At 33.0% G+C, this 26,724-nt stretch overlaps 1 protein-coding gene across 1 annotated transcript in view; it reads right to left on the reverse strand.

Moving 5' to 3' along the window:
- Abl (tyrosine-protein kinase Abl) overlaps positions 1-26,724 on the reverse strand; it is a 451,059-nt gene that overhangs the window by 369,176 nt on the left and 55,159 nt on the right. Inside the window, 2 exon segments of the mRNA XM_089598684.1 lie at positions 2,153-2,262; positions 2,335-2,488. Of these exon segments, the coding sequence (XP_089454810.1) occupies positions 2,153-2,262; positions 2,335-2,488 (264 nt within the window).

Here is a 26,724-nt window from a genome sequence, read left to right on the forward strand (position 1 = left end):
TCTGAACACCTTGATCAGCAGGTATTTGTTTGCCTATCGCACCGCTCCGCATGGCGCGACAGAGGAGTCACCGGCGAGCCGATTTTTACAAAGGACGCCGAGAACACGGTTGACTTTACTGCGAATAGCGAAACCAAAAGAAGCGGTGGAGAGGCAGTGCAGGTACTTCAAAGGACACCGAGATGTTGAGTTCCAGGAAGGAGAAGAGGTGACTACCACAACCCAATGAAGCCAGGATGGAAGCCGGCGGTGGCGGAAAGAGTGCTGGGTGAGCGCACCTACATATGCAAGCCCTCAGAAGTGCCTGGTCAACGGTGGAAAAGGCACACAGATCAGCTGAGAAAGTCAGGCTCATTCTTCGAGAAAGAGGCCAGAGAGTTGAGCGGAGGGTCATCGGAGGTGGCAAGCCACGATATAATCGCGAAGGCGCGTGAAGAGGACGGAGAAGGAAAGTCGGGTGCTGCTGATGGGCCAGAGGTAAAAGAACTTGAAACTAGAGGCGATCCGGTAGTCACACCAAAGAGTTCGCAGATCTCAGAGTCTGTGGACCGGCCCAAACGAGTGATTAAACCCGTGCAGAGACTCAATCTGTGATAAGTAGCTGTGTTTAAGCCAGTTCTATGTTTTCTTTGTGTAGCTCAGCAGTGATTGTGTTGATCTCGTATAATAGTATGTAAGAAGTGATGTAATCGTTTGCAATTAATAATGTTGGACTGATTTCATTATATAGACTCTGTACCAAAGATTAAAAAATGTAAACCTTTTAAAAGGGGAGAGATGTAGTATAGTATATGTTTACATATGTATGTATGTATATATGCGTCAGATGTTCTGCTAGGTAAGATTAGCTATACGTATTGAGCAGGGAAAATCAGTTAACGACCAGCTTTGGCATGCGAAGCATTTCTCTACCTTGCTCTTGTATTACACGTGTGTTAATTAAGACATTATTAGATATGTCGTATGTTTTGCGATTCACCCCCCCCCCTCTCAATGAATCGCACTCTCAATATATTACATTGGATTTTTTAATTTGACTTTCTTGTTAAAAGTGTCTAGACAACATGCATAAAAATGGTATAAAAAAGTGTTTTTCGTAAGATTTACAACTTTTGTACTTAACTTTTTGTTTACAAACGTAATGTAGAAGATTAATATGCTATAAAACGAATTTTTGACCTTTTTACAACGATTATTACCGTTTAGTGTAAAGATGGCACTATTGAGAAAAACTTCCTGAACAATAAGTTTTGTTTCAATAAGCTAGAAAATCACTGTATTGAAAGATTCGTTGTTAAGTTTCAATTTCTTTCTCACGTAAGCAAAAAACGATTCTTCCGTAGTTTTCGTATCTATTTTACGTTATAGTGCATTTACGCTTTGTAATAGAGTAATACGTGTCAAAAAAAGTTTCATTTTTTTAAGATTTACAACTTTGTGGTTAAACGTGAACATGTTAAAAGTTATGAGTAAAAAACTGCATTTTCTGTTTTGGGGCACTGCAATAAGTGTTCAGTTTTTATCTCCTGAATAAAACTTGTCTAATTTTAGACCACCATTTAAAATTTTTAACGCAAAATCGTCTAAAAAATTTGTGCTCAATGGAATAACTATCACATGAGTTAGCAAAACAACTTGATCACGTACATACCTACACACATCTACGCATGCATTGTATACGTAAACAGTAGTAGACTAACTCTGATGAGTGTGTGTGTGAGAGAGAGAAGATGAAAATGGAAAGTTTTATGGCAAAAAGTAAGTTTTTTATAGTAAATGTGAGGTATGTCTTATACTCTTGTAGCCTGCTGAGTTTAGGTTTCTCTCCATTTTTTTCTATGCATTAGTCAAATTTAATTGAATCAGTGTATACATTGTCTTGCCTATCGGAGCATGAAATATTGATTTTACTTATATTTACTTTAGTAGTATAGTATCGATTTAAAAGACATGTTAAATATCTTTACATTAATTTACAAAAAATTAAAACCTGTTTTTATTAAGAATGACAGCAAATCAGTGTACAGTAACACAAAAATACGGAGTTAACCCTTAAAAATATTATAATATGACTGCACAAAAAATTAATAAGTAGGAAGAAAAAAAACACAAACGGGAAATAAAGAAAATTTTTAATACAGAGCAAAATTACCTTTTTTTAATCCCAGCTGATTTTCACCCCCTGCTTGAAAATCATACAATGCGACAAAAAGTTGTGGGTCATCTTCTTCTTGAGTTAAAAGATTTTCTTTACTTGTCCATCTAAAATTTTAAATTAAATGATACAGGTGCAGGTTTTTGAGGAATTTAAATGATGTATAAAAATCTATCAACCTATTTGCTGCTTCAAGAAGGCCACTGCTCGATGAAGATGAATGTGGATCCAAGTTAAGCTGTTGAGACATAGTTTGAACACTTGAACCACTTGGAGGATCTCCTTCTGGTAGAGCAGGTATGTGAGGTAATGGTCTACTTTGAAGTAAGGCTTCTAAAATAATAATAAAAATATACTTCAGATTATTAACGAAGCTTTTAAAATATTAATTAGAAATTTATTGTTATGAAAACTTTAAAAGTAAAAACTCCCTATTCTTAAAAGCTTAGTTCACTAAGGGATTCGTTCTAAAATTTGCACTGTCCCATAATTTAGTTTTGGATTAGTCAGCTAAAGTAACTGCAGTTTATCATTCCTATCTATAAGTGATATTATTACGAATTTTCCCGAATTAACTTATGTACCAGTTCTTGCATGTATAATTTATTTACATAGATAATTTATTTAGTACAATAAGAAACGTAACAAAATAGTAAAATGAGTGATGCAAGCAGATAAGTTGATTATAGATGTATTTTTATTATTATTATTCGTTATCAGAGAATAATGCATAGCAATATTAGGACTTTTCCTGTTTTTATGCGGAACGCTGAAGGTTTGGTAGATCGCATTAGGATCTAGTTTCTAAAAGTCTGTGTGGCGAAATAATGTTCGTTCAATACGCTCATTTTTGTTATATTTATCGAAACTACTTATTAGTAGAATAATAAAATTTTTTAATAAAAAAAAAATCAAAACGTTCTTATCAATATACAAAAATATCATTGCCATCAACAAGTAGTACAAAATAAAATAAAAATAAAAAAAATAAAATTTTTATACGTTTATCTTGTATATTTTAAAAAATATTTAGTACAGTTTCAGCATTATTTCTAGAGCTAAAATACATATTAGTGACTTGTGCACATAACACTCTACGTTTCTTATGATACATCATTATTCCTTCATCTACCTTAGGATTACCGATTACTTACATACTTGCTCCATCACCTATTTGAACTAGTATAACTAAAAACGATACGCTTTGAATTTGTCTGTTGTTGTTAATATTATTAATACAATGTTTAAGAAATTAAATAATTTAAGTACGCATAATAAGATAAATATAACGTCAGAAAAATAATCAGATCCACTAATACATCTTACAATGCTCAAGTTCGGCTACAGCAACTACAACCATGGAAACAGTACAATAAAATCTGCTCATAGAATATTTTGCAGTAAGAGGAAACAATTTAATGCAAGTAAACTAACAATACACGACTTTTGAAATTAAAAATTTTTTTACATTAAATTTCATTATATTTGAAATAAAACCTTTTGTTCCAGATGCGTTTGCTCCCTTATTTTTGGGAGATGCATTTCTTTCACATTAAAAAAAAATCAATACGATATTCTGCACAACACTGTTCTTGTATAAGTTTTCCAATATGAGCCTGCGTGATTTTTATTACTTTAAAGCTTACATTATACGTTCAAAACTATTTAGAATTTCACTATGAATGTAGTCGGATACTATAAAACAAAAATAAGTGCTAAAAAACCAAATCATGGGATTCCAAGGCCCCTAAAAGAAACAAAACTGCTTCGCTATTTGTACCCAGACTTGACAAAAATTTTAAAACCCGCTGACGTCAGAGGATTCAAGACTCTGAAAAGTAAGTGTTAAGTATTTAATACAATTTATAACAGAAAATCCTACTTAGTCTATTACTTTGGAATTATTAGCTCCCGTTTTAAAAAAAGCTATTACACAGTGTTTTAGTGCCTATAAAAGAAAAGCTGATAAGGCTGAGTTTGTTTCACTGTTAAATAAAATTCCTGTAACTGCAACTTACGAAACTTTGCATCAAATTTTTAGGGATAATTTATTGCGTAAGTTTCAAATACTTGATTCTCAACTAGATCAATATAATACGAAGTCATCAAATATTTCAGCACACAATTTTGATTCATACCCAGCACAACCAAAACCTAATATACAGGATAGCAGTGAATCTTATGATTTAAAGTACAATAAGCTACACTCGTTAAGTTTTGAGGAAATTCTTTTTATTTTTAAAAGCGAGCTGTCATGTACATCACATGATACGTACAGTGAGAGTGAAAGTGAGATTTTTCTCTACATACATGTGTACAACACAAGTATTGATCGGTCAAGAAACTTATTGAATGAGAACTTTATAAAAATTAATGGTTGTTTCAGTGAAGAGACAAATAATAAAACAATGAAACAAAGTGAACACTATGAAAACGATTCAAGTTCTAAAATACATGCTGTTGCTTGAGTTTGAATTTATTTTTAAGACAAAAGGCTCAAGGCTTTATGTCACCTTGGCAAATACATAGAAACAAGATAATGGTTGGGATTGCGCACAAGCAACAACCTACAAGATTTAACAAGTTACAATGACAATTTTAATTATAAAAAACCATAACACTGTTATGACCCGACTTGTTCAAAGTATGGTCTTAACCGTTTTATTTTAATGTTATTCATATAGGTTTCTTAGGATTTAGCTCGTAAGCTTTATTTGTTCTTTTTAGTCAAGTAAAGATAATTATTTAAATAATATGGATAATTTAATCAATGTTTGATTTTTAATTCTTTTATTAAAACAATTAAAAACAGGTATTCTCTTTGATACCGTCTATTCAGATCACTTCACAGATTTTGATATTAATTATATTACTGATGAAAAACTTACATCTATCACTGACTGTTGTTACTGCTGCTTCGGAGTTCCCTAAAGCTTCGTGCAGTAATTTCCAGTGATTACTTAAACTATACAAATGAGTTCGTGGCCTATAAGATGTTGCGGTTTTTGCCTTCTCTGCTATCGCCAAAACCACTTCCGTTGTATCTCGCTCCTTAGCGTAGTCTGATATTATTGATACTCTCGAACTGCACCCGAGTTGCCTCAGCCAACACGTTATGCCTTACGTGTATAAGGTACTCACGAGTCACGGGAGTCAAAAGTAGACTAAAACTTTAGAGGACAGGTGACGGACGTAAAAAGAACAATTTTTTCTCTTGATGGTGAGTTTTTATAGCGTCAGAGCGAGTACAAGAGGCCTTTGGTTGAATTAGGTCAACCAATGAGCGATGTTCTTGCAGATTGCCTTGACAAAAAAACAGTAGGCTTGCACGATGATGTTACATGTTATGATTTTATATATTAGGAAATAACTGTACAACAGTAGCAATCGCATTTTTCTAACAAGTGCGATTGAGTTTTTTGGGTCAGTGATGATAAAAGCTCGCATCAGCAATATAAGAACGCTAAATACAAGCCTAATTGTGACAGTAAGTTTACAAATTTCGAAATTAATCCTTCTGGGGATTTTACAATCAATTTTGAATATAACGAATACAGTGTGTTAATTGAAAATTTAAAAATCGGTGTTATTAGAAGTGGACAATCAATGCGCAAGTAAATTATTCACTCATAGATACAATACGATTCATTCGTTCATACATATAATACGATTTTTAATACATACGTGCATTCTTACAAAGAGTCTGGCTGTACCATATGTCAGCATATTATTGAACGTTCACCATAAAGCTATTACACACACGCATATACATAACGTATGAGCTTTTCTTGTCAAATGAGCTTGCTTTATATTCACAATACATCTTATCTGAATTTGAGGGACGGATAGCTTTTAGTTGTATATAATTCGTATCAACTCGGGAAGTAACAGCACAAACAATAATAATAATAATAATAATAATAATAATAATAATAATAATAATAAAATATTAAGAATAATTATGAACAATAAACATAAAACATCGTAAAAATAATCACTTAACGATCAATAAAAACTAGTTTACACATTTAAAAAATGGTGAGAGAATATGTTAATTTAAGACTGTTATAAATTAAAAGCAGATTTTAATAGATATTTATGGAGGTAAAATTTAAAAATAGGTTGATTAAACAATAATTTTAATTCGGCAGGTAAACTGTTCCACACACGTGGAATAGCAACATGAAGTGCATTGTCGCAAAAATTAGTGAGTGTATTAACCATTGATAAATTATAATGAGATCGGCCTCGATTGGCACGATCTGTCTTCTAGGTCTAAAGGTTTTTTAGATTTCAAAATGGAAACCAATAAAGATAAAGTAAAATGTATGCGATGCTCACGAAAAGGTAAATTAGATAAAAATATTTAAGTTGGCGTAATATGATCTAATTTTTTTAACTCCTGAAACAAATCAAGCTAACCCGACATAGACCCATCCGACGATTTAACCACTTGAGATATGCCTGACAGAAACGACTCAATCCAGCAGCAAACTGAATTAGAGAAGCCCATAGAGCGTAGTTTGAATAATAAAATTTTTAATTTGACAACATCAACTGCACGTTTGAAGTCAACAACAACTAACAGTGTTATTGAAGCTGTTGTTGATACATATAAATGTATAATTTCATCTGCTATTGATATTACTAGTAATGACTTGTCTGCATGTAAAAAAAATTGAGTCTCATAACGTACTAGACTTATCACTTATTAAGAATAAGTTCAAAAACCTAAGCTAAATTTTTAAATCGACCCCCAACACTAAAACAGAAGGGTAAAAGATTTTCAGAAAAATTATACATATGCGATTTCATCACTTGAGAGTAGATTAAAAGAAGAATTGAAAGTCAAACAAATAGTACATTGCATTACAAGGAACGAAGCTTGAGGATCCGCTCCTAGCAGAACAGTTGTCCCCCCCCTCCGAGAGAGCAAACCACCGGAGCGAATTATAGAGCGACGTCCCGTGTAGTGTATACTATTTTTCTTACTGCTTCAGCTGAAAATTCATGGTTCATTAGCTATTAGAAAACAATTAGCTTCAGTGGCGAGTATATGGTAATAGATTATGTTTAGGGCAAAAGTGAAGGTCCTGTATCATCCGCTAACATTTACGACCCGAGCGAAGCGAGGGTTGTTTGTTAGCGGATGTTAACAGGCCCGAAAAGCATAAAAAGTCGGTCAGAACAGTTTAATTTTATCAAAAATCTTTTAAAATTTTATTAGGTATTAAATAAAATCTTATAAATTTTGTTATTTGATAAAAATTTTTGCATATTTACATGCATTGAAAGATTTATACGCTAATGTAATTATTTGTTAGACTCCTCGGCATCGGATGCTGCAAAAGTCACATGTTTGATTTTCATAAGATTTTTCAACAATCATTAAATCATTGTTTCTATATTCAAATTAAGGTTAGAAATTTACTAAGTTGCATACTATCGAAAGAGATTACATGAATTACACGACAAATTTATAGTCATACTCGTATTGGGTGCATGATGTAAAAGTTTCCTACCGCTAGAAAAAATCAATCAACACAGCGTAATAATTATGCACTTTTGCACTGCTGCTCGCTGTGCAAAATGTACACGTCGATAGAGAAGGAACATTGACTTTCGTCCTTATACACTGCCACCGAAACTAGAATTTTCGGGTGAGGTAGTAAGAAAAAAGAATTTGAAACAAACGGAAGAGATAAAAAAACAAGAGTTGTTAGAAAAGAAAAGAAGGGTTTAAAAAGAGAATAAAGTAAAGAATGATAATTATATTGCCAAAAAATGACAGTAAAAAAAGTACAATTAAAAAAAAGATGACGAAAAAAAATAGTACTCTGTTAATCAGGAAAAGTCTGAGCTGCCAAAAAAGCAAATAAACAAGCTAAGAATTATGAGTCTTCAAGTGATAAAGAAGGCAGTTATATCTAATTAATACTATGACTGATTAATTTATAGATAAAGAAGATTGTAACATATTTTATTATAATGTTATTATAATATAAATTTATATTATTTTTTTGTGCAGGGAAGATTACATGTAACAAAATATCAAGATATAGTTTGTATTTAAATACATTTCTTTTTTCTTACGATTATATACATGCGTTATAAGATTTTTTTTTTTAAAGATCTGCCCCAACCGGGAATCGAACCGCCACGCGCCATCCTTCGGCTTCCAAATTAGGTTCTGTAACCACTAGACTACCATATGATGTCTGCATTAGCATCAATACAGTACATATTAGAACGTGTACTGTTTATGATACACACAATAAAGTTCAAAATCGAAATGTTCCCTGTATACTACGGTGAGGACCACGGATAATTCGTCGATTGATAATTATTTGTACGTATCAAGTAAAATCCATATCAATAAAATTCGGTGTTCTTTAAAAAAAAAAAAAAAAAAAAAATAGCTTGGATGTTTTGTTAATATACTCACAATTATTGGCTTATTTGTCACATAAGCAGTTCAATTATTTAAAAAAGACATATTTTTCATGGTACAAAAATTATTTCATGAAAAATACTCTTTCATAAACAAATAGCTACTAAGTAATGAGGTAACTATTCACTCATAGTTTAACGAATATATGTAATAAATATCACTATTAAAAGTTTTTTACTAAAAAAAATTGTATACTGTAAGCTGTTTGTTATATTGTAGAACATGTTGACACAGACACCTATGTATTATGTTATTATGAGATAAATTATTCAATGTTGAGTGAATTCAAACTTGAGGGCCATGACATTTAGTTTTTTAATTATGTATGATAATTTTTAATTGACTAAACTAAAATCAATAATAATTCAGCATTTTTTATGAACCATTAACGGACATTTTTTTACGTATTACGAGTTGGTAGATAGAGCTATCACGTTACTACATCATGAGAGGCATGTGAAAATGTTAATGGCAGCTACCTAATAAATAATAGATGTATATTCATATTTTTATATGTATGGCACAACATGCACTGTGTGTTTTTGGTGCCGTGGACTACTACCAAGAGAAGAGAAAAAGATGAGAGACACTAACAGAAGTAATATGCTTGTTATGTGTATTTAAACTAGTCAGTAGAGAACATCGAGGGAGGAGCGTGTGCATCCATATGTATGAATAGTATACATGCAATGCAGCAGTATGTACCGCTTTAAGCATCAGGTAGAGTTGTCGAGAAAGGACAACAGTAAGAGAGAATAAAAAAAATGACAGGATAAATACAATAGAGTAGAGGGAAGTGGGAAAAAGTCGTAGAGGAGAACATTGGACTTAATATTTAGAAAAAGGATAGATTGAAAAGAGAATAGTGTAATAGTAGCGAATTAATTAGATTAAGGTGTAGGTAGTAAGTGAATACAGAGGATCTCAAGAGATGGAGTGTAAAGTAAAGGATAAAAAAGGGGCAGCAGAAACAGAGGATAGAATCGCCGGAAGTCGGTCGTGTAGACAAGCCATCAGCGAGACGGGGACGACTTCGATAAGCCAGAAGGTGACCGTGAGAGCACAGATGAAGTAGGTGTGCAATGCAATGGTGCAATAGAGTAGTACGGGGACGAGAGTGTTTTGGGTGATCCAAGTGAGCAAATGTGTGTGTGTACGTAGATGTAAGAGAGAATAGAGAAAAGCGAAGGCAAGTGTGTCTGCGTGTATGATCGGTCGCAACGAATAGAATCAGGACGACAACGGGCATTTTTAGCCATTTTAAGACGAGCATACGAGGAATAAAATACCAGGTGTACGTGTGGTTCAGCGAAATAAAATAGGTGTAGGTTATCGACACCAAGGCAAAGGAAACGCCGTGATAGAGAGGATTATTCTAACACGCAGGAGCCAGCCAAACTTTGAATTGTGTTTGTGTGCCTATACGGAAGCGAGCAAAAGTATGTTAACACAGAGCTGTAATAAGAAAGCTGAATTTAGTGCACCAGTGCGCAACTAAATTAATTCGAATAATTATCTTGTAGTACTGCATAGATCCGTGTCCCATGATGCCATTTTTTCATTTTCTTTACAGGAGTTTCTGGCATTTCCAAACCGGATACCTGCGAAAGACCTCCTAAAGGATAGATTTCCAGTTAAGTGGGGACGAGGTAGTTGTAATAAGTAAAGCTTTTTACCGAGGTATTGAGACGGCTATATCCCGGCCAGAACATATATTAAAGCAGCACGTCTACTTGTATAACCAATTTATGCGAGTAATTTGCAGCTGGTTCGTAATAAATGTGTAGTAAAATTAATAATTTTGTAGCACCAACATATCACGAGATACGTATGGGTGTCATATATCATATATGTCTGCGATGCTAAACACACTAAAAAATAAAACAAACAGAATAATATGTGGCTGATTTTTGGTTTTTAGTTCACTTGGTCACATTTCTCTAAAACACATCCATATCAAAAAAAGAGCGTAAAATTATAGAGACATTTACTAACCAGCCAAGAATATTTGTCAGAAAACTATTCGGCAATTTGTAGCTCATTTGTAGTCAAGTTATAGTGTGACTATTTATACACTTGAGTCTATATGGCACTAAAAAGACATAGATGCGCCAAATTAACAATAATGCAAAACGTTTCTCTGTAATGCTAAGCATACGGGGGGATGAAATTTCCGATATAATATGTGGCTTATTTATAACTTTCAGATCAATATTTATGTTACTTTACAATAGACTACTATTAAAATATGAATGTAATGTGATGTAGAGATCGGTAAATGTAGCCAGTGTTATTGGCACTGGAATAGACTAAAAGATAATGTGTCAATTTTTGTAGTAAATCTGCAGTATATCAATTTGTTTACCTATGTTATGTATCTCTTTATCAAGTCACGCGTAAGCGCGACGAAAAAGATTTGTGAAGCAGACAAAACCTTGGCAACCATACGACTGTTCGTTTGAGAATCGCAAATTCAAATTTTTAAATAAAGAGAAAAATAATTTTTTATCGGTACATTTAATATTTTTCCTTTCTATTTGGCCTATTTTCTACTAAACTTTATCTTCATCGAAAGATATGAGATAAATAGTTGTTGTTGTACAAAAAATAAGAGATGAATGATTCAAAATGTTCATTTTAAGATTTCTTTACATTCAGTTTTATAATGTAGTTTTATCGTTCAGATATCTATGAGATAAATTTTTGCAGCGTAGTGCATATAGGTGTGCTTTTTAAGCAGTGCTACTAACTCTGTAGAGTCAAACCTAAAGTAGTTTTGAGACAGATCTGTTGGAATTGCAGTTATTTTCTGTAGTCACACACCAAAAAGACTGTCAGCAAAGCCCACTAGTATACATATGTATATATATGTATGCTTTGCTGACAGTATTTGGTATATACATGCGGCATTCCACGTGAACGGAGACAAAAAAGAATTTTTTTTTCTAAACTTTTGGGTTCAATAGTACTGTATAAGGAAGCAATACTGTAGTTTTTCCAGATTTTTTGACCAAGAACTTTGCTGTCAGTGATGGTTACAAATTGCGAACTTTTTTGTTGACCTCTAAATTGTGAATTTTAGAAGAAAAATTAGGCGGTTCAAAAAAAAATTTTAAAATAAGTTTACGTTAGCAATTTTCTCGTAGAACACGATGCAAATATTTTCAAAAATTTGAGGTTAGACTGTTTTTTCTTCTTCAAATTTTAACGTTAAAAATCGATTTTTCAAAAAGTATGGCACATTTTTTTTTTCAATTTTTTTTTCTCCTTTTTTAGCCTAATATGTATTCTCAAAAAAAAATTTTGTCCTGTGATGGAAGCTGCAGGGATGTAGGCGCTAGAGGGCACTGAAGATAAAAAAATCACTGTTTTTACGTTTAATCTCTTTCTGTAGTGTAAAAAAAATGTAGAGATACCATATATTATTTCAATTATAGTAAATTGATACGTATCTTGCATAAGGAGAATGAAATTCAAAATCACGAATTCAATATGAAGGACGTTATTTAAAAATTATTCATTTTTAAAATTTAAAAAATCTGACAGAATCCTGCATAAAATTATGAGAAAAAATGTATCTCGCGATTTTTCGATAAGAGTTGTCGTTTTTTAAAAAAGAATTCAAGAATATTGTTTATTTCTTTAATTTCGGTAAAATTGAAAAACTTTCATCATTTTATACATTTTTTCTTAAAATCGACATTTTATCAAAAAATTTGCGAAGGATAACAAAAATTAAGCAAACATAAAAATTAAATTTTTAGTGCCATACAGTTGTTAAGATTCTTTTATTTAGAATCTCTTGTGAGATTCAAAAAATTAAAAATGGCAAATCTAGTATGATTGCCAAAATTTCGAAAATTTTAGGAATTTGAAAATTTGTTAACCCATAACCAAATAATCCGATTACCCAATAACCCTATGTATATACTTACAAAGGAGTTGATAAAACAGATGATAACATAAATATTAATTTTCCAATAGAATTTTTAAATAATATCAGAGAAGGTCTTCCACTACACGAATTAAAATTAAAAATAAATGCTATAGTAATGTTAATAAGAAATTTAAGTATATCAGACAGTCTCGGCAATGGCACAAGATTAAAAATAACAAAATTATTTAAGTATAATATAGGAGCAGAAATAATATCGGGAGAAAAAAAGGAAGCAAAGTTTATATTCCTAAAATAACATTGAATACTGGCACCTTATCATCATTACCTTTTATCTTCCATAGAAAACAGTTTTCTTTTGTATTACCATTTTCTATGTTTATCAACAAATCACAAGGACAGAGTTTTGATTCTTTAGGATTGTATATTAAAAAACCTTTATTCTCTCACGGACAATTATACGTTGCTTCATCAAGATGTAAGAATGCAAAAAGAATTTTTATTCAAATTGAATCCGAGAGTAAATTAGAAATTAAAAATATTGTTTAGCAAGAAATTTGTCAGTAATTCAAAAATATATAACTTTGAAGATCGTCGCATTTTAACAAACATATATTTATTTATAAATACCATGGAAAAAAAGTATGTGAAAAATGTGGAAAGGGTTTTAAAAGAACAGATGGGTTAAAACGACACATGAAATGTCACAACATTAAATTAATAGAATGAATTATTGTTTTAAAAGCTTATTTGTGTTTGTCTATTTAACTATACCTTTTCCTGAATTCTGTCTTTTGGTAGTGTAAATAAAGTTCTCAGTTAATCAAGAACTTTATATTTGGGTAAAGTACGAATGGACCAGAAAGAGATTCCAAATGTTAAAGTTCAATCAAGTTAAACAAATAATGGTCCTTCAGAGACATAGAGTAAGTAAGGGGGAGAGAATAGACACAGGGGACCTATGATCAGTGACTTGAAAAACTCTAAAAACGAGGTATGAGTTGGGTACTAAATTACATATATTTTTTAACATTTCAGATAGTAAAATATTCTATAAATAGGTATTTTTGGGGGGGAGGTGGTGGGGGAGCAAGGGGAAGCTGAGAAAGAGCGGGGAGGAGGTTACTCAAATATAACTTGATCAAAAATGACGTAAAAACAAGCAAATAACTATGTGAATCAAGGGGAAGCTGTGGGGGATCGGGGGAGCGGGGGGGCTGAGACTCACTTTCGTCAATACAACTCTATAATATAGGGAGATATATATGTATGCTAGTGGGCTTTGCTGGCAGTCTTATTGGTGTGTGACTACAGAAAATAACTGCAATTCTAACAGATCTGACTCAAAACTACTATAGGTTTGACTCGACAGAGTTGGTAGCACTGCTTAAAAAGCACACCCATTTTTTGTCTTCGTTCACATGGAATTCCCGATGTGTATGTATATACACTAGTGGGGTACTGTTCCCCTACTGTACCTCCTACTGTTCTAACTTAAAAGGAGAGTCTTTAAATTTAATCTATTAGTGGGGAGAGGTTGGTGCCCAGAATTTCGTGAGGAAGAAGAGTTTTGGATCTACATCGTTAAGCACTAGTTATAAATTTATCAGTAAATTTCCACACCACCTAAATGGTACTATTGTAGTATGTTGAGAGTTTTTTTTAGAACTCTCTGTTATGTTTAGAGGAAAACGGTATACATTATTTTTTTAATGATTCAATTCTTAACAACAAAAAGTTTTAATCACTTTAATCACATTTAAATTATTAAATTTTCATATAACATATACTTTATTATATTTTTGATACTATTATGCATTCTATATTTTATCAAATAATACAAGTGGTTAGAAAGAATTTCTCATTTTCAGATTCAATGACAAATATGGAAATAATTTCTTCACAGTGTTCTACACTGTAAATTGGAAAAATCGTTTGTACTTTGTACTATAAAAATTTAATTTAAAATCAAACCAAATATTTTTAAAAATTTTAGAAATGAACAATATAAAAGTTAGCGTAAAAGGGGACGGAAAATGTTTGTTTAGAACTTTTTCTCATTTTCTCTATAGTGACGAAGATTTCCACATGAGAGCTCGTTCTTTAGTAATCAATAATGTTGTAATAAAAATGGCAAAATTATTATGAATTAATAGTAGTAAACAATTATTATTAAAATGTAAAAAGTAGTGATACGTATATTAACATGATGTCAAAAAATGGGACTTATGGTACAAGTATTGAAATTAAAAGCTTCTCAGATTTATTACATGTTCACGTTATAGTTAATTTCTCGAACGATATTCAAACAAATAGAAATTTAAATAGTAATCTTACACTAAAAATCAATCTTAAAGGAAAAATATAATAAAAAATATTGCAATTGGTCGATTAAACATTGTATCTCCAAAAGATCATGAAAGATTTTTTTTTAAACTTGTATTAAATGAAGTAACTAGTTCGATATCGTTCAAAGACATTAGAACATATGAAGGAATAACTTATGAAACTCTTAAAGATACTACAATTGCAATGGGTTTAATAGGCAATGATGAAAAAATTGATGATATTTTTAAAGAACCAATAGCTGTTATGTTTCCATATCAATTAAGACGATTTTTTGCTTGGTTTTTAATTTCAGAAAATGTTTAAGGTGATAAAATATGGAATAAATACAAAGAATTTTTTACAAAGGGTTTGCTTAATAATAAAAATAATTTAGCTCTTTTACATATTAACCAAATTTTAGAATCAGAAGATAAATCATGTGGATGCTTTAATTTACCTACACCAAAAAAATGGAGAGTAAAAAGAAGATATAGATGATGAAATACGTTTCAGCAAAGAAATGTTTAACTTAATGTATAAAAGTTTGAATAATGACCAGAAAAATATATTTCATATTATTGGCGAACAAGAAAATAATATTTTCTTTATAGATGGTCCTGGAGGGTCAGGAAAAACTTTTTTATACAAAACGTTAATTTATTTTTTCATTTGTCAAAATAAAAAAATCATGTCAATGGCATGGACTGGTTTTTGCTTCCAAAGGGGATGACCAGTCATAGAACTTTTAGACTTCCTTTAGATCTTAATAATATAGAGAGTGCATTTTAAGAATTCGAGTCAGATTAAAAAAAATTTAGAGAAGTTGATTTAATTATTTGGGATAAGGCTTTAATGATTCCAAAAAGAGCATTGGAAATAGTAGACAGAACGTTAAGAGATTTATGTGATACTAAAAAATATTTTGGAAGTAGGTAAATTAATTATTTTAGGAGGTGATTTTCGTCAGATTCTCGCAATGATAAAAAAAACGGTAATAGAAAAATTATTCTTGAACAAACTATTAAATCTCCATTTTTATAAAACTCATTCCAAATTTTAAAATTAGAAATCAATATTCGTTCTAGTGATAAAAAATTTTCAAAATTATTATTAAAAATTGAAGAAGGGGAAATAAAAACTTCTTACATTCCTAAAAATTGGATCTCAAATGATGAATGTTCTCAAATATTTTCTAATATCTACAATTGTTCGATGAATAGTGTTATACTTACATCGCATAACGAGAACACCTCTTATTTGAATAATAAAATTCTCAAAAAATTAACTAGAGAAATTAAAACTTACTATAGGATAGATAACACAACTTACAAGGGTGTTGATATATCAGACGATAATATTTATTAAAATTTTCCAGTGCAAATGTTGAACAATATTCGTGAAGGATTACAACCTCATGAACTAAATCCAAAAATTGGTACAATAGTGATGTTACTGAGAAATTTAAGTATATCAGATGGACTCTGTAATGCAACACGTTTACGAATCACAAAATTATTACAGTATAATATAGAAGGAGAAATATTAACTGGAAAAAAAATTGGAAATAGAGTCTTCATTCCAAGAATAACTTTAGACACAGAAAACTCCTCAACATTACATTTCCACTTCGTAAACAATTTCCAATCGTTGTGGCATTTGCTATGACAATAAACAAATCCCAAGGTCGAAGTTTCGATAATGTAGGTTTATATTTAAAAAAAACCCTTATTTTCTCATGGTCAATTATATATGGCTTTATCAAGATGCACAGATAAAAATAATTTATTTATTCAAGTAGAAAGGCGAAAAATACAGAAATAGAAAATATTGTTTAGAAAGAGATTTTTACATAATTTATTGACTTTACTTGGTGATTTTTATAGATAAATCGGCAATATTTATGGTAATAAATTGAAAGTCACTAGTTAATGTTTTATTATTTAACAAGTATACATGACATGATGTATAAAAAATGGGGCCTGTGGGGGGTCTGTGAAGGGACAGGCAAAATTGTGTGGGGGGTCTGTAGGGGGTCTAAGGAAAAAGTTAGAAAATGTCAAATTAGCGATGAAAACGGTCGAATTTTAGCTTATTTGTGGGGGGGGGGCTGTGGGGGGGATACGTGGAATACCCCACACAAATAACTATATAATATAGGGAGATATATATGAGTCACGCATCTAGTGTATGTGTGTGCGTGTGTGTGTGTGTGTGAGTGTGTGTGTGTCACGCATCTAGTGTATATATGCAATGGCAATAATACGAATATTTAGAAGACCTAATTTATTTATTTATTACTGTTACATGTAACCTAAAATAGAAAGAAATAAAGCAAGTTTCAAAAAAATTTTCGGAAAGTCTCAATCCTAATGTAACTGACAGATTATTTCATACAAAATTCGAATGCATTTTAGATGATGTAAGCAAGCAATATATTTTCGGAAAACTATTTCATACATCAACACTTGTGAAAAAAAGAACTGCCCTATGCTAACATTATTTTTACATTGCATCCTAACAATAAATTATTTACTGTTTTAGACATTGACAACCATATTTCGGCTGAAATACCACTTCAAACATGAAAATTCAAACATGAAAAAATTAGTTATCAAACATATGCTTGTCTTACTAGCCATCAGAACGTTTGTACAAAAAATTTTCAAAAAAAGTTTACTAAATGTACTGTATTTAAAAATAATGGTTATTTAGAGTACATAAGAAATGATAATAGATGCGATACAGACTTGAAGCAGGTAAAAATATTCTTTTACGCTTACAACAATTTAATTTTTGTCTTTTACTTAGCCAAAATTTTGCACAACAAAATTCGCTATGATAATATTCCAGAATATTACTGTCTTTATTTAGTAACAAAAACTTGGGTAAAACGGAAAAGAGTTCAAGATAATATTCCAAATAGTTCAAAATAATTAAACAAAAGGTGGGCTTAACGTAGTGTCTCCTAAGGTCTTGAAGCATTTTTTTAAAACTTATTCTAAATTGCATTAATGGAGCATAATTTATTATAATGTGAAAAACAGTTGTTAGAATACTTTATAATACATTAAAAGATACTGTTATTGCTTTAGGTTTAGTGGAACACGATTTTTCGAATCATAATATTTTCGAAGAAGCATATAACGCTATGTTGCCATGCAAATTAAAAAAATTTTTCGCATGATTTTCAATGTCTAAAGATATTTGTGGCAAAAATTCATGGGAAAAATTTAAACAATTTTTTATTTAGGATTTAAAATAAAGTAATGCTTTATTACAGCTCAATTCAATTTTGATAATTGAAGAAAAATCATGCAAAGATTATATACTATCATAACCAACTTTGTCAATAATTTTCAAAGAATATAAAGAAAACGAGACAGTTATAAATTAAAAACCACATTTTAAATATCTTTTCGTAGCTCGCTGGCACTCGTGTGCGAACTGACACGCGTGCGTCAGTCAATGACCTCTTGCACGTGTGGTGTGTACAACTTTTCGACACAGCGTGCGTGGGGAACGAGATTATGAACCATCTAATGTGGATCTGCAAAGATCTCGACGTACATACGCACTCGCACGTGCGTAGCACGAGCTGTGAGTAGCGTGTGTAAATCGATGTTTCGTGGTTACAGACGTCCACCTGAGGCCTGCATGGTTAAATATAGGTTAATAAACACAAGTTAGAAATTGATTTATTTATTGTTAACACAACAAGCCTTAAATTTTACATTATGACAGAGACAGTCTTTTCATTACCATATCACAAGAATCACCAACAACGTTAGACTTAAACATACGGTCACATTTCAATAACATCAATTAGAGCTCTATCACAGCAATAATGAACAATCACTGATAATAATAATAGGCTTAATCGGGTACAAACCTCATCTGACAACTCTATCTACTTGACTTTGATAAGACGCCATGGCTTATTGAACACTAAAGCTGAAGTGATTTCTTAATTTATATCATCGGACTCGAGGATTGGGTCTATAATAACATGGATAAATGAACACCGTGCATGAGGAGAGGTTCTGAGTATTAACATGCACACGATTAATTACCTCGTTACACTTGACCATGCGATCACCCTGTCGAGAGCAACCGGTCAACAACCCACACGTATATGCCAATCAGTGGCCTTTGTAACTAGTAGCGTGGTGGCTTCTAGGAAGCGCGTCACCAGATGCGTGAAGCGCATCTACAGGCCACGCTTCTCGGAAGCGTGTAATGATGATGCACCTCTCGGAGGTGATGGTACGGCGTTGCGCTTCTCGAAAGGAGAAATGTCGTTCAATTTTGTAAGGCGGCCTTTAAACAGTTGACACACCACAAGCGCACGTGAAGCAATGTCTGAACGAAAGACTCGATTTAGCGAGTGATAACAAGAGATTGTGTGGAGTCGTAACGAATTCTTACAAATCTATCTCGACATCCAAATTCCGCTCCCGTGTTGATGATTTACCTTTTACTGAAGCATCAGCCTTTCGTTCTCCATCCTTTTCTACCCTTGTCCTGTACCGCCTCTCGCATCAGCCACTTAACTACTGACTTCGCGCCCGTTCGCAAGCCAGCCACCTAATCTTCACTCCAGCGTGCACACACACTCACGCATATGCGCACCCATTCCTTGATGCGAGCCCGTTCGCCTTCGTGTTTTGCGACGCAACAATCGAGGTCTTTAGAGCCACAACAGATGGCTCATAATCGAGCCCCCACACACGACGTATTGAAAATCAACTTGTGATCTTAATGTTCGTCGTATAAATAAATAAATTATTAATTATTTGTATGATATTTATTTTAAAGTGAATATTTAAAAATTTGTAAGGTCAGTGGAGGCCGGTAGGGTATCTTGGTAAAAAGTAGTTAAGTCAGAATAGCGAAAAGGATATTTGCATACACTTACTATCTTATTAATTTGTATATGTTATCAGCAAATAATATCCGATGTGCAATAAGAGGTATGTGAAAGTTAGTATAGTGTCAGCAAAGTTTACAAAAATAGTACAGAGGATGTAAGGAGCGATGAAGGGTCAACGGGGATCTATGATGGGGGTCTCAGGGGTTCGTGTGGAACGTCCTACACCAACAACTATATAATACAGACAGATATATATAGAGCGCGCGGTGGCTCAATCGGCTAGGTCGTGCATTGGCACGTGGGAGACCGTGGTTCGATTCCCGGCCAGTGCGACTTTTCGGGCAAGTACCTCTGTGATTTTTCACATGTGCTTTTTCACCATGCAATGCTCCTTGAGGAGGGTTTAGGCGACCTCCTCACAGCAAAAATTGCCTAATTTCCCCCTACCACCCTCCCAGTAATGCGAGGCCTTCCATCTCTTTCCTTGTCCCTTTCCCAAGTGCTAAGTGCCTATAGTAGTGCCCTTATTAAAGGAGCCGGATGTAGACACTAATACATATATATATAGTGTACATACCTCTCAGAGGTTAGTAGACTGTAATACAAAAAATATATATATATATATATACACATATATTTATATTGTTACGGGGTGCTGCCGATGCAAAATCACTCCACTTCGACCGGGCCTGTGTTACCCGGGTACCCTCAGCGACACCTCCAATAATCTTTATACGCGGGTCTCGCTCTTCGAGACACCGTTGAGACTAAATATCGCGGCTTCAAGGGTCGTCGCTTCTCGCAACGACTTCAATACGGCACGAAGGGAATCGGGTATACCTCAAAATAATCACTCGCGAGGAATATTAAAAATAAGAAATATATTCAAGATAAATATTAGAAAATACAAATATTACTCGCGGGTGCACAATTAAATTTCCTTTATAATTACGGCAATTTTTGAATGATTTTTAATTTTAAAAAACGTTTAAGGCGATGACGTATGGAAAAAATATATTTTACAAAAGATTTTATTAATAATAAAGAAAACAGTGCTTTTCTAATCATAAATAAGATTTTTAAATCGAAAGATCATAATTATCGTTTAATTTACCAGTTCCAAACAAAATTAACTTAAATCCTAATGATAACACTGAAGAAATTACATTTTGTTAACATATGCGAGTTTTATGTATCTTCACTTAAATTATGATCAAAACAATATGTGAGCATGCTAATGAAATTTTTTTTATGGATGGTCCTGGAGGTTCGGAAAAAACTTTTGTACAAAACATTGATTTATAACTTTATTTTTCAAGGTAACAAAATTTTATTAATGGCTGAGGCTGGCATCACATTGGTGTTGCTCTAAAAAGAAATAACCTTATACAAAATCTTTTGTTTACCGTTAGACTTAGACAATATAGTGTATTTTTAGTGATGGAATCCAAAAAAAATTAAGGAAAAGTTGATTTGATAATTTGTGATGAGGCATCAATGATTCCAAAAAAAGCCTTGGACATAGTAGACAGGACCTTGCGTTATCAATGTAATACAAACACAAACTTTGAAAACAAATTTATTGTTTTAGCAGGAAATTTTCGTCAAATTCTTCGTATTACAAAAAACAGTCATAGAAGTATAATAGCTGAGACAATTACAGCATTATTTTTGTGGAAATTTTTTTATAGTTTAAAATCAAATATAAATATTCGTTCAATAGATCAAAATTCTTCTAAATTATTATTAAAGATTGGAGAAGGAAAAATTGAAACATTCAAAATTTCAAGACATTGGAAAACTAGTACTATATGTTCAAAAATATTTGATGAGCGTAATAAAAGTTCGATTTATAAAGTCATACTGACTTCTTCTAATGAAAACACTTATTTCCTAAATAACAAAATTTTTAATTAACTGAACGAGAAATAATAAATCTTACTAATATATAAAGCAGAAGCGCTAAAACCGTTGTAATTGCTAACCACGAAAACTACTGAACCGATTTTGCTGAAATTTTGCACACTGATTCATAATACTTCCTAGATGGTTTTAGTATAGTTTTTATCTTAAAAAATTTAATAACAATAGCAATAAATGAGCTCACAGTTTTGCAAAAATACGCCAGCTTTTCAATTTAGTTCAGTAAAATCTGCTAGGTGGCGTCGACATAAAATCGGAGCTACCTGCAACATAATTAAATAAGTGTGGTTATAATAGTCCGAAGCGTATCGAAAGCTGTAAAGTCGAGCTTCGGCAGCTCATCAAGCTGTTCAGAGAATGCTGGTGATAGTCCTGCAGCTGGGTATCCCGGTTACGGACGACACTCTTCTCTAAGGGGCAAGGGACCTAAATGTCCCTTCACCCTGAATCTCGACGAGTGCGATCAAAGAAAATAAATTACTTCCAACCGATGACGTCTCTGCCAGAATACCAGGAGACATATTTAGCCAGAGCACAATCTGCACCAACTCTTCAGAGTTGTGTGGCAGTCCCACCATCCCACCTGGTGTAGTTAGAGAATTTGTGGCTACAAATGTAGGCAAGGAAAAACAGCTCTGAGGGGCACGGGAAGCCACAACGGCTTTCTTCTTGGTCGTCGCGTTCCCAACGCGCTTACCCACATGTTCCCGTCTAAAGATGAGCAATTGAGCAGTTGGTTATCCGGGGAACGACCCGAGACGAGATATTCTTTGGTCAGCGGTGTATCTCCCTCGATCACAGTCTCTGTACATCGAGACTTCTAGGGTAAAAATCAAGCAACCCGTAGCCAGCTCTTCATCATCAGGAATAATATAATAAAGAATAGCCTGGAAGTTTCACCACTGGCGCTTTTTAGGGCCATTATAAGTATTTACGTTCCCTACTTAACCATCAATTTCATCAGTTCTTTTTAGGGGCCACCTAAGTGTAAACTACCTTGCCAACAAATAAATTTTTATTACCATTTCCGGAAGCGATTCGTCGACTAAAAGACTATATTAACTAAAGACGGGCACTATTAAACCAAGTCAGCTATTCACTGGCAGACGTCACCTGCGGAGTTGTTCTTCGCAAGGCTGGAAAACCCGGTGACCGACGACTCTATATTACCCTCTCGACTCTAAGCATTCAACCAGGAATCACTGATCCTCTCCAAGGTCTGCGCTGGGCAAACCTATAACAGCTATAAAGGAAAAAAAACTTGAGCCAACGGGACAGCCTCCACTGGACAAGTATCACTAACCAATCTCCCCATCTAAGATCACCAAAACAACTGAATCTGCAAATAAAAAAGGTGCTTTAGACACCAACGTCTTCGACGTTATACCGGGAGACGTTGGGAAAGAGCACTACAACTAGCCCCAAAGCTTCGGACTTTGTAATTTTTTTCCCAATCAGTCTGGGTCTTCAACAGTAAGCCAGAGAAGATCACCCTGAGGTATCCAGGCAGTCACGATTGCTGTTAATTGCAGTCAAGAAAGAGTTAACTTAAGAAGCTCACCGGTCTTTTTTAGGGCCATCGGACGTCGAACTACCTTGCCAACAAATGTATTAAAATTAACAAAGTTGACTGAAAATAGCCTTTAGGGGTCATAAAAGTCGTAAGCATACCAATAGTCGCAAAAGGGTACATTGGAAAGAAAACCTCAAATGTATCTAATGAATACAATTTGAGGCGTCAAGAAACTGACGCAGAAAATTTATCGAGATTGAAACAGCAGCGTAAAAATCGTCAACTTAAGAGTCCATTACGTGAGGGATCAGATTTTCATTGTACCCTCACAGGAATCTCTGAAATCTTTAAAGATCCTACTTCAGATTTTTAAATAAGTAGAAAATGTGTTTGTGTTTTTGTGGCAATAAAAATGTAGGGTTTAAGGTCCAGGACTTTGTTGCTCTGGTAATAAAATTGTGAGATATGAGAAAAAACAATTTTTTTTTGATATAAATTTTTTGGGGGTTTAAAATCTTAACAGCTTTAAAAAATAGCCCTTTTCGTGAATAACACAGAAGAAACTAAATCAACAACTTTTTATAGCCATCGATTATTTTATGGCATAAAGAACGCACGGTACTTTTCAGCATAATTATTTTTTTGAATTTTTACACATTATTTGACCAAATAAACTATATGGATTCCGAAAAAATATGTTTTTAATAAGAAGATTTTTGTTCTGAGATGTATCGGGAATATGTGTAAAATTTTCGAACTAAAAATGTTTCACATTACATGTCAACACACTACGGTGTTTTATTTAGTAAGTCTCGGGCGAAGCCGAGACGGGGGGCTGCTAGTCTACTATAGCATGTACCATGCAACTAACAAAGGTGATAATAAATCTAATAGTAACACTTATATAAATTTTCTAACGGAATTTTAAATAGTATTCGGATAGATTTTCCATCCCATGATCTTAATTTTAAAGTTGGAGCAATAGTTACGTTAATAAAAAACCACTGTTAAACTATAAATATCACGGTCACTACGGCTGCTGCTTGCCAGACTGAGGGAAACATACCATACCGCGACTGCACTTCTTGATTTAAGTATATGCAACGGTGTGTGCAATGGCACACGATTTAAAATTACAAAATTATTTAAAAATAGTATTGAAGCACAAATAACAACTAGAGAAAAATTGGAAAGTAGAGTTTTTATACTAAAAATAATTTGAAATACAGGTTATTTTTCATGTTAAACTATACAGAAAGCAATTTTCTTTAGTTTTAGCATTTTTCATGATAAATAATAAATAGCAAGGACAAAGTTTTGACATTTCTGGTTTATTTTTTAAAGAAACCCTTATTTGGCCATAAACAATTGTATGTAGCATTATGTAAAGAACGCTTGGCTTTACCTTGATCAGAGAGAGAGCTGAATCTACAGTTCGACGTATTTCGGCTCTCGTCGTCTCCGCTCTACAAGCATCGCGCCAGCGCCGTTTCATTCCATCGCGAGACCTATCCAGACGACATTAACAGGGTAGTCTCTCTTACGTGCATCTCTGTCCGCGTCTACACGGCTCAGTTAATTGCCGTATGATACTCCTATCAGAAATCAGAATGACCGGCTGTACTTTTTCAGAGGAAACCCCACAGGACGACGCAAATCCCTGACCTTATCAAACTAATGAAGCTATCAGTCGACGGACTAAGAGGCGCATTTGAAAAGGCGGACAAGATCGCAAAGGATACAAGGAAAAATATTGAGTTACTTTCCAAGGCAAATTCAGATATACCATCCTTTTTATACTCTACCATCATTAATGAAAAAACTCAGAGCCAGAAAAACATACCTAAAATTAAGTTTACTCGACAATTTAATCTAGGGAAATTTTTGACCACTCATAACCTATGAGTGTATTCGGAAATTATGTTTTGGTCAGCTCTTAGGTTGGTATCTACCCCCACCTCTCCTTAACTAACCGAGCGTGTGTTCAGGCACTGTAAACACCGTTTGGTTAAACAGCTGATTCGAGCAAATTTTGGAGCAAAATTTGAGTCATACTCATATTAGCTGTTGAATAAAACGCTATCTGGAAATGAATTATTTAGTACTAATTAAGGTGATAGGTTAAGTACTGACATTGAGTAGCAGTGAAGAAGAAAGTGGTTTAGATGATGAAGTGAACACCAGATTCTTACAGGTATTACTAGAGATATACATACATTTAATCATACATTAATAAAAATAGTCTGTATTATTCCACATTGTTTTTTAACTTATAGATCTGTGACCTTAAAATTTGATGTTGCTCAATCTACTGCCTGGCATGCCACTTTACGAGTTGTCCGAGTTTTATGTAATTATCGTAATTACTTTATTTAATGGCCCTCCCCGTGAAGAATGTAAAGAAACAGCCCATAGGATACAAGAGGCGTACGGATTTCCCGGAGTGATCGGTGCAGTAGACGGCACTCATTAATATAGTAGCTACAAAAACCGATGCTAATGCATACATTAACAGAAAAGGCAAAAGTCAATGCAGTTGCAAGTTAGTATGAATAATTTAACTTGTTAATTTTAACGGACTGTAATATTAATGTATTTAATGAAATTACAAACTTTTTACATACAAGTATGGTATTTAAAAATGAAAACATAAACACTGTTCCTATGATTGATGTTTTAATTGTAATATGAAATATATATTTGTTGTACTACAGGTTATCTGCAACGATAAGCTAGAGATTATTCACTGATATGTGGGCATGCCTGGATCGATACATGACATGAAGGTTTCCAAGTATTGAGGTGTCCAAGACAAGTGCACTAACAATTTTTTTCCAAATAACTGTCATATACTGGGTGATGCAGCTTATATAATACAAAGACATGTTATGGTTCTATTCAAAGACAATGGACATCTTAGTGTAGAAGAAACATTTTAATACTCAGCTCTCAAGAACACGAATGATGGTAGAAAGATCTATTGGACTCTTAAAGAATAGTTGGCAATATTTTTTGAATAAACTGCCAATTCGAAGAATAGATCTTATATCTTTTTACATGTTAGGGGTTTGTGTTTTGCATAATATATATCTAAAGAGAGAATATACGTTTGAGTATCCTATTGTGATACCGAATAATGTATATGCTTTTTCCAAACCCCTTGAAGTCAACCATTAACAAAAATTAGAAGTAATAGCTAAAAGACAAAATATAATGCTTATGCTTCGAAGAAATGTAAATGCTTGTAAATTTTTGTACTCGTCACTGTTTTGAGCATAAAACAAATATTTTGCATTGATTTCTTGTTACGTATTTGCATCACTCATAAAAACAAATTTTCTTACTGGAAGTGAAATATTGTAGTAAATATGTATTGGTTTTAAGTGCACAAACACAAACAATTTTATTTAATTGTAATTGTTTTTTTAATGAAACATTTTGGTACAGGTTAAGGTGGCTTAGGCAATTTTCATCGGCTTAATTAAAACCTCAGAAATTCTGAAATTATGTAAATAAAGTATGCTGAATTCATTTGCGATAAAAAAAATACTGGGGTCAACGACTTAATTTTTCGCAAATCGCTACTGAA

The sequence above is a fragment of the Copidosoma floridanum genome, unplaced genomic scaffold (genome assembly GCF_036245765.1).
Source record: "Copidosoma floridanum isolate Cflo_tuat_1 unplaced genomic scaffold, Cflo_Japanese_pri ptg000006l, whole genome shotgun sequence".
Classification (NCBI taxonomy): Eukaryota; Metazoa; Arthropoda; class Insecta; order Hymenoptera; family Encyrtidae; genus Copidosoma; species Copidosoma floridanum.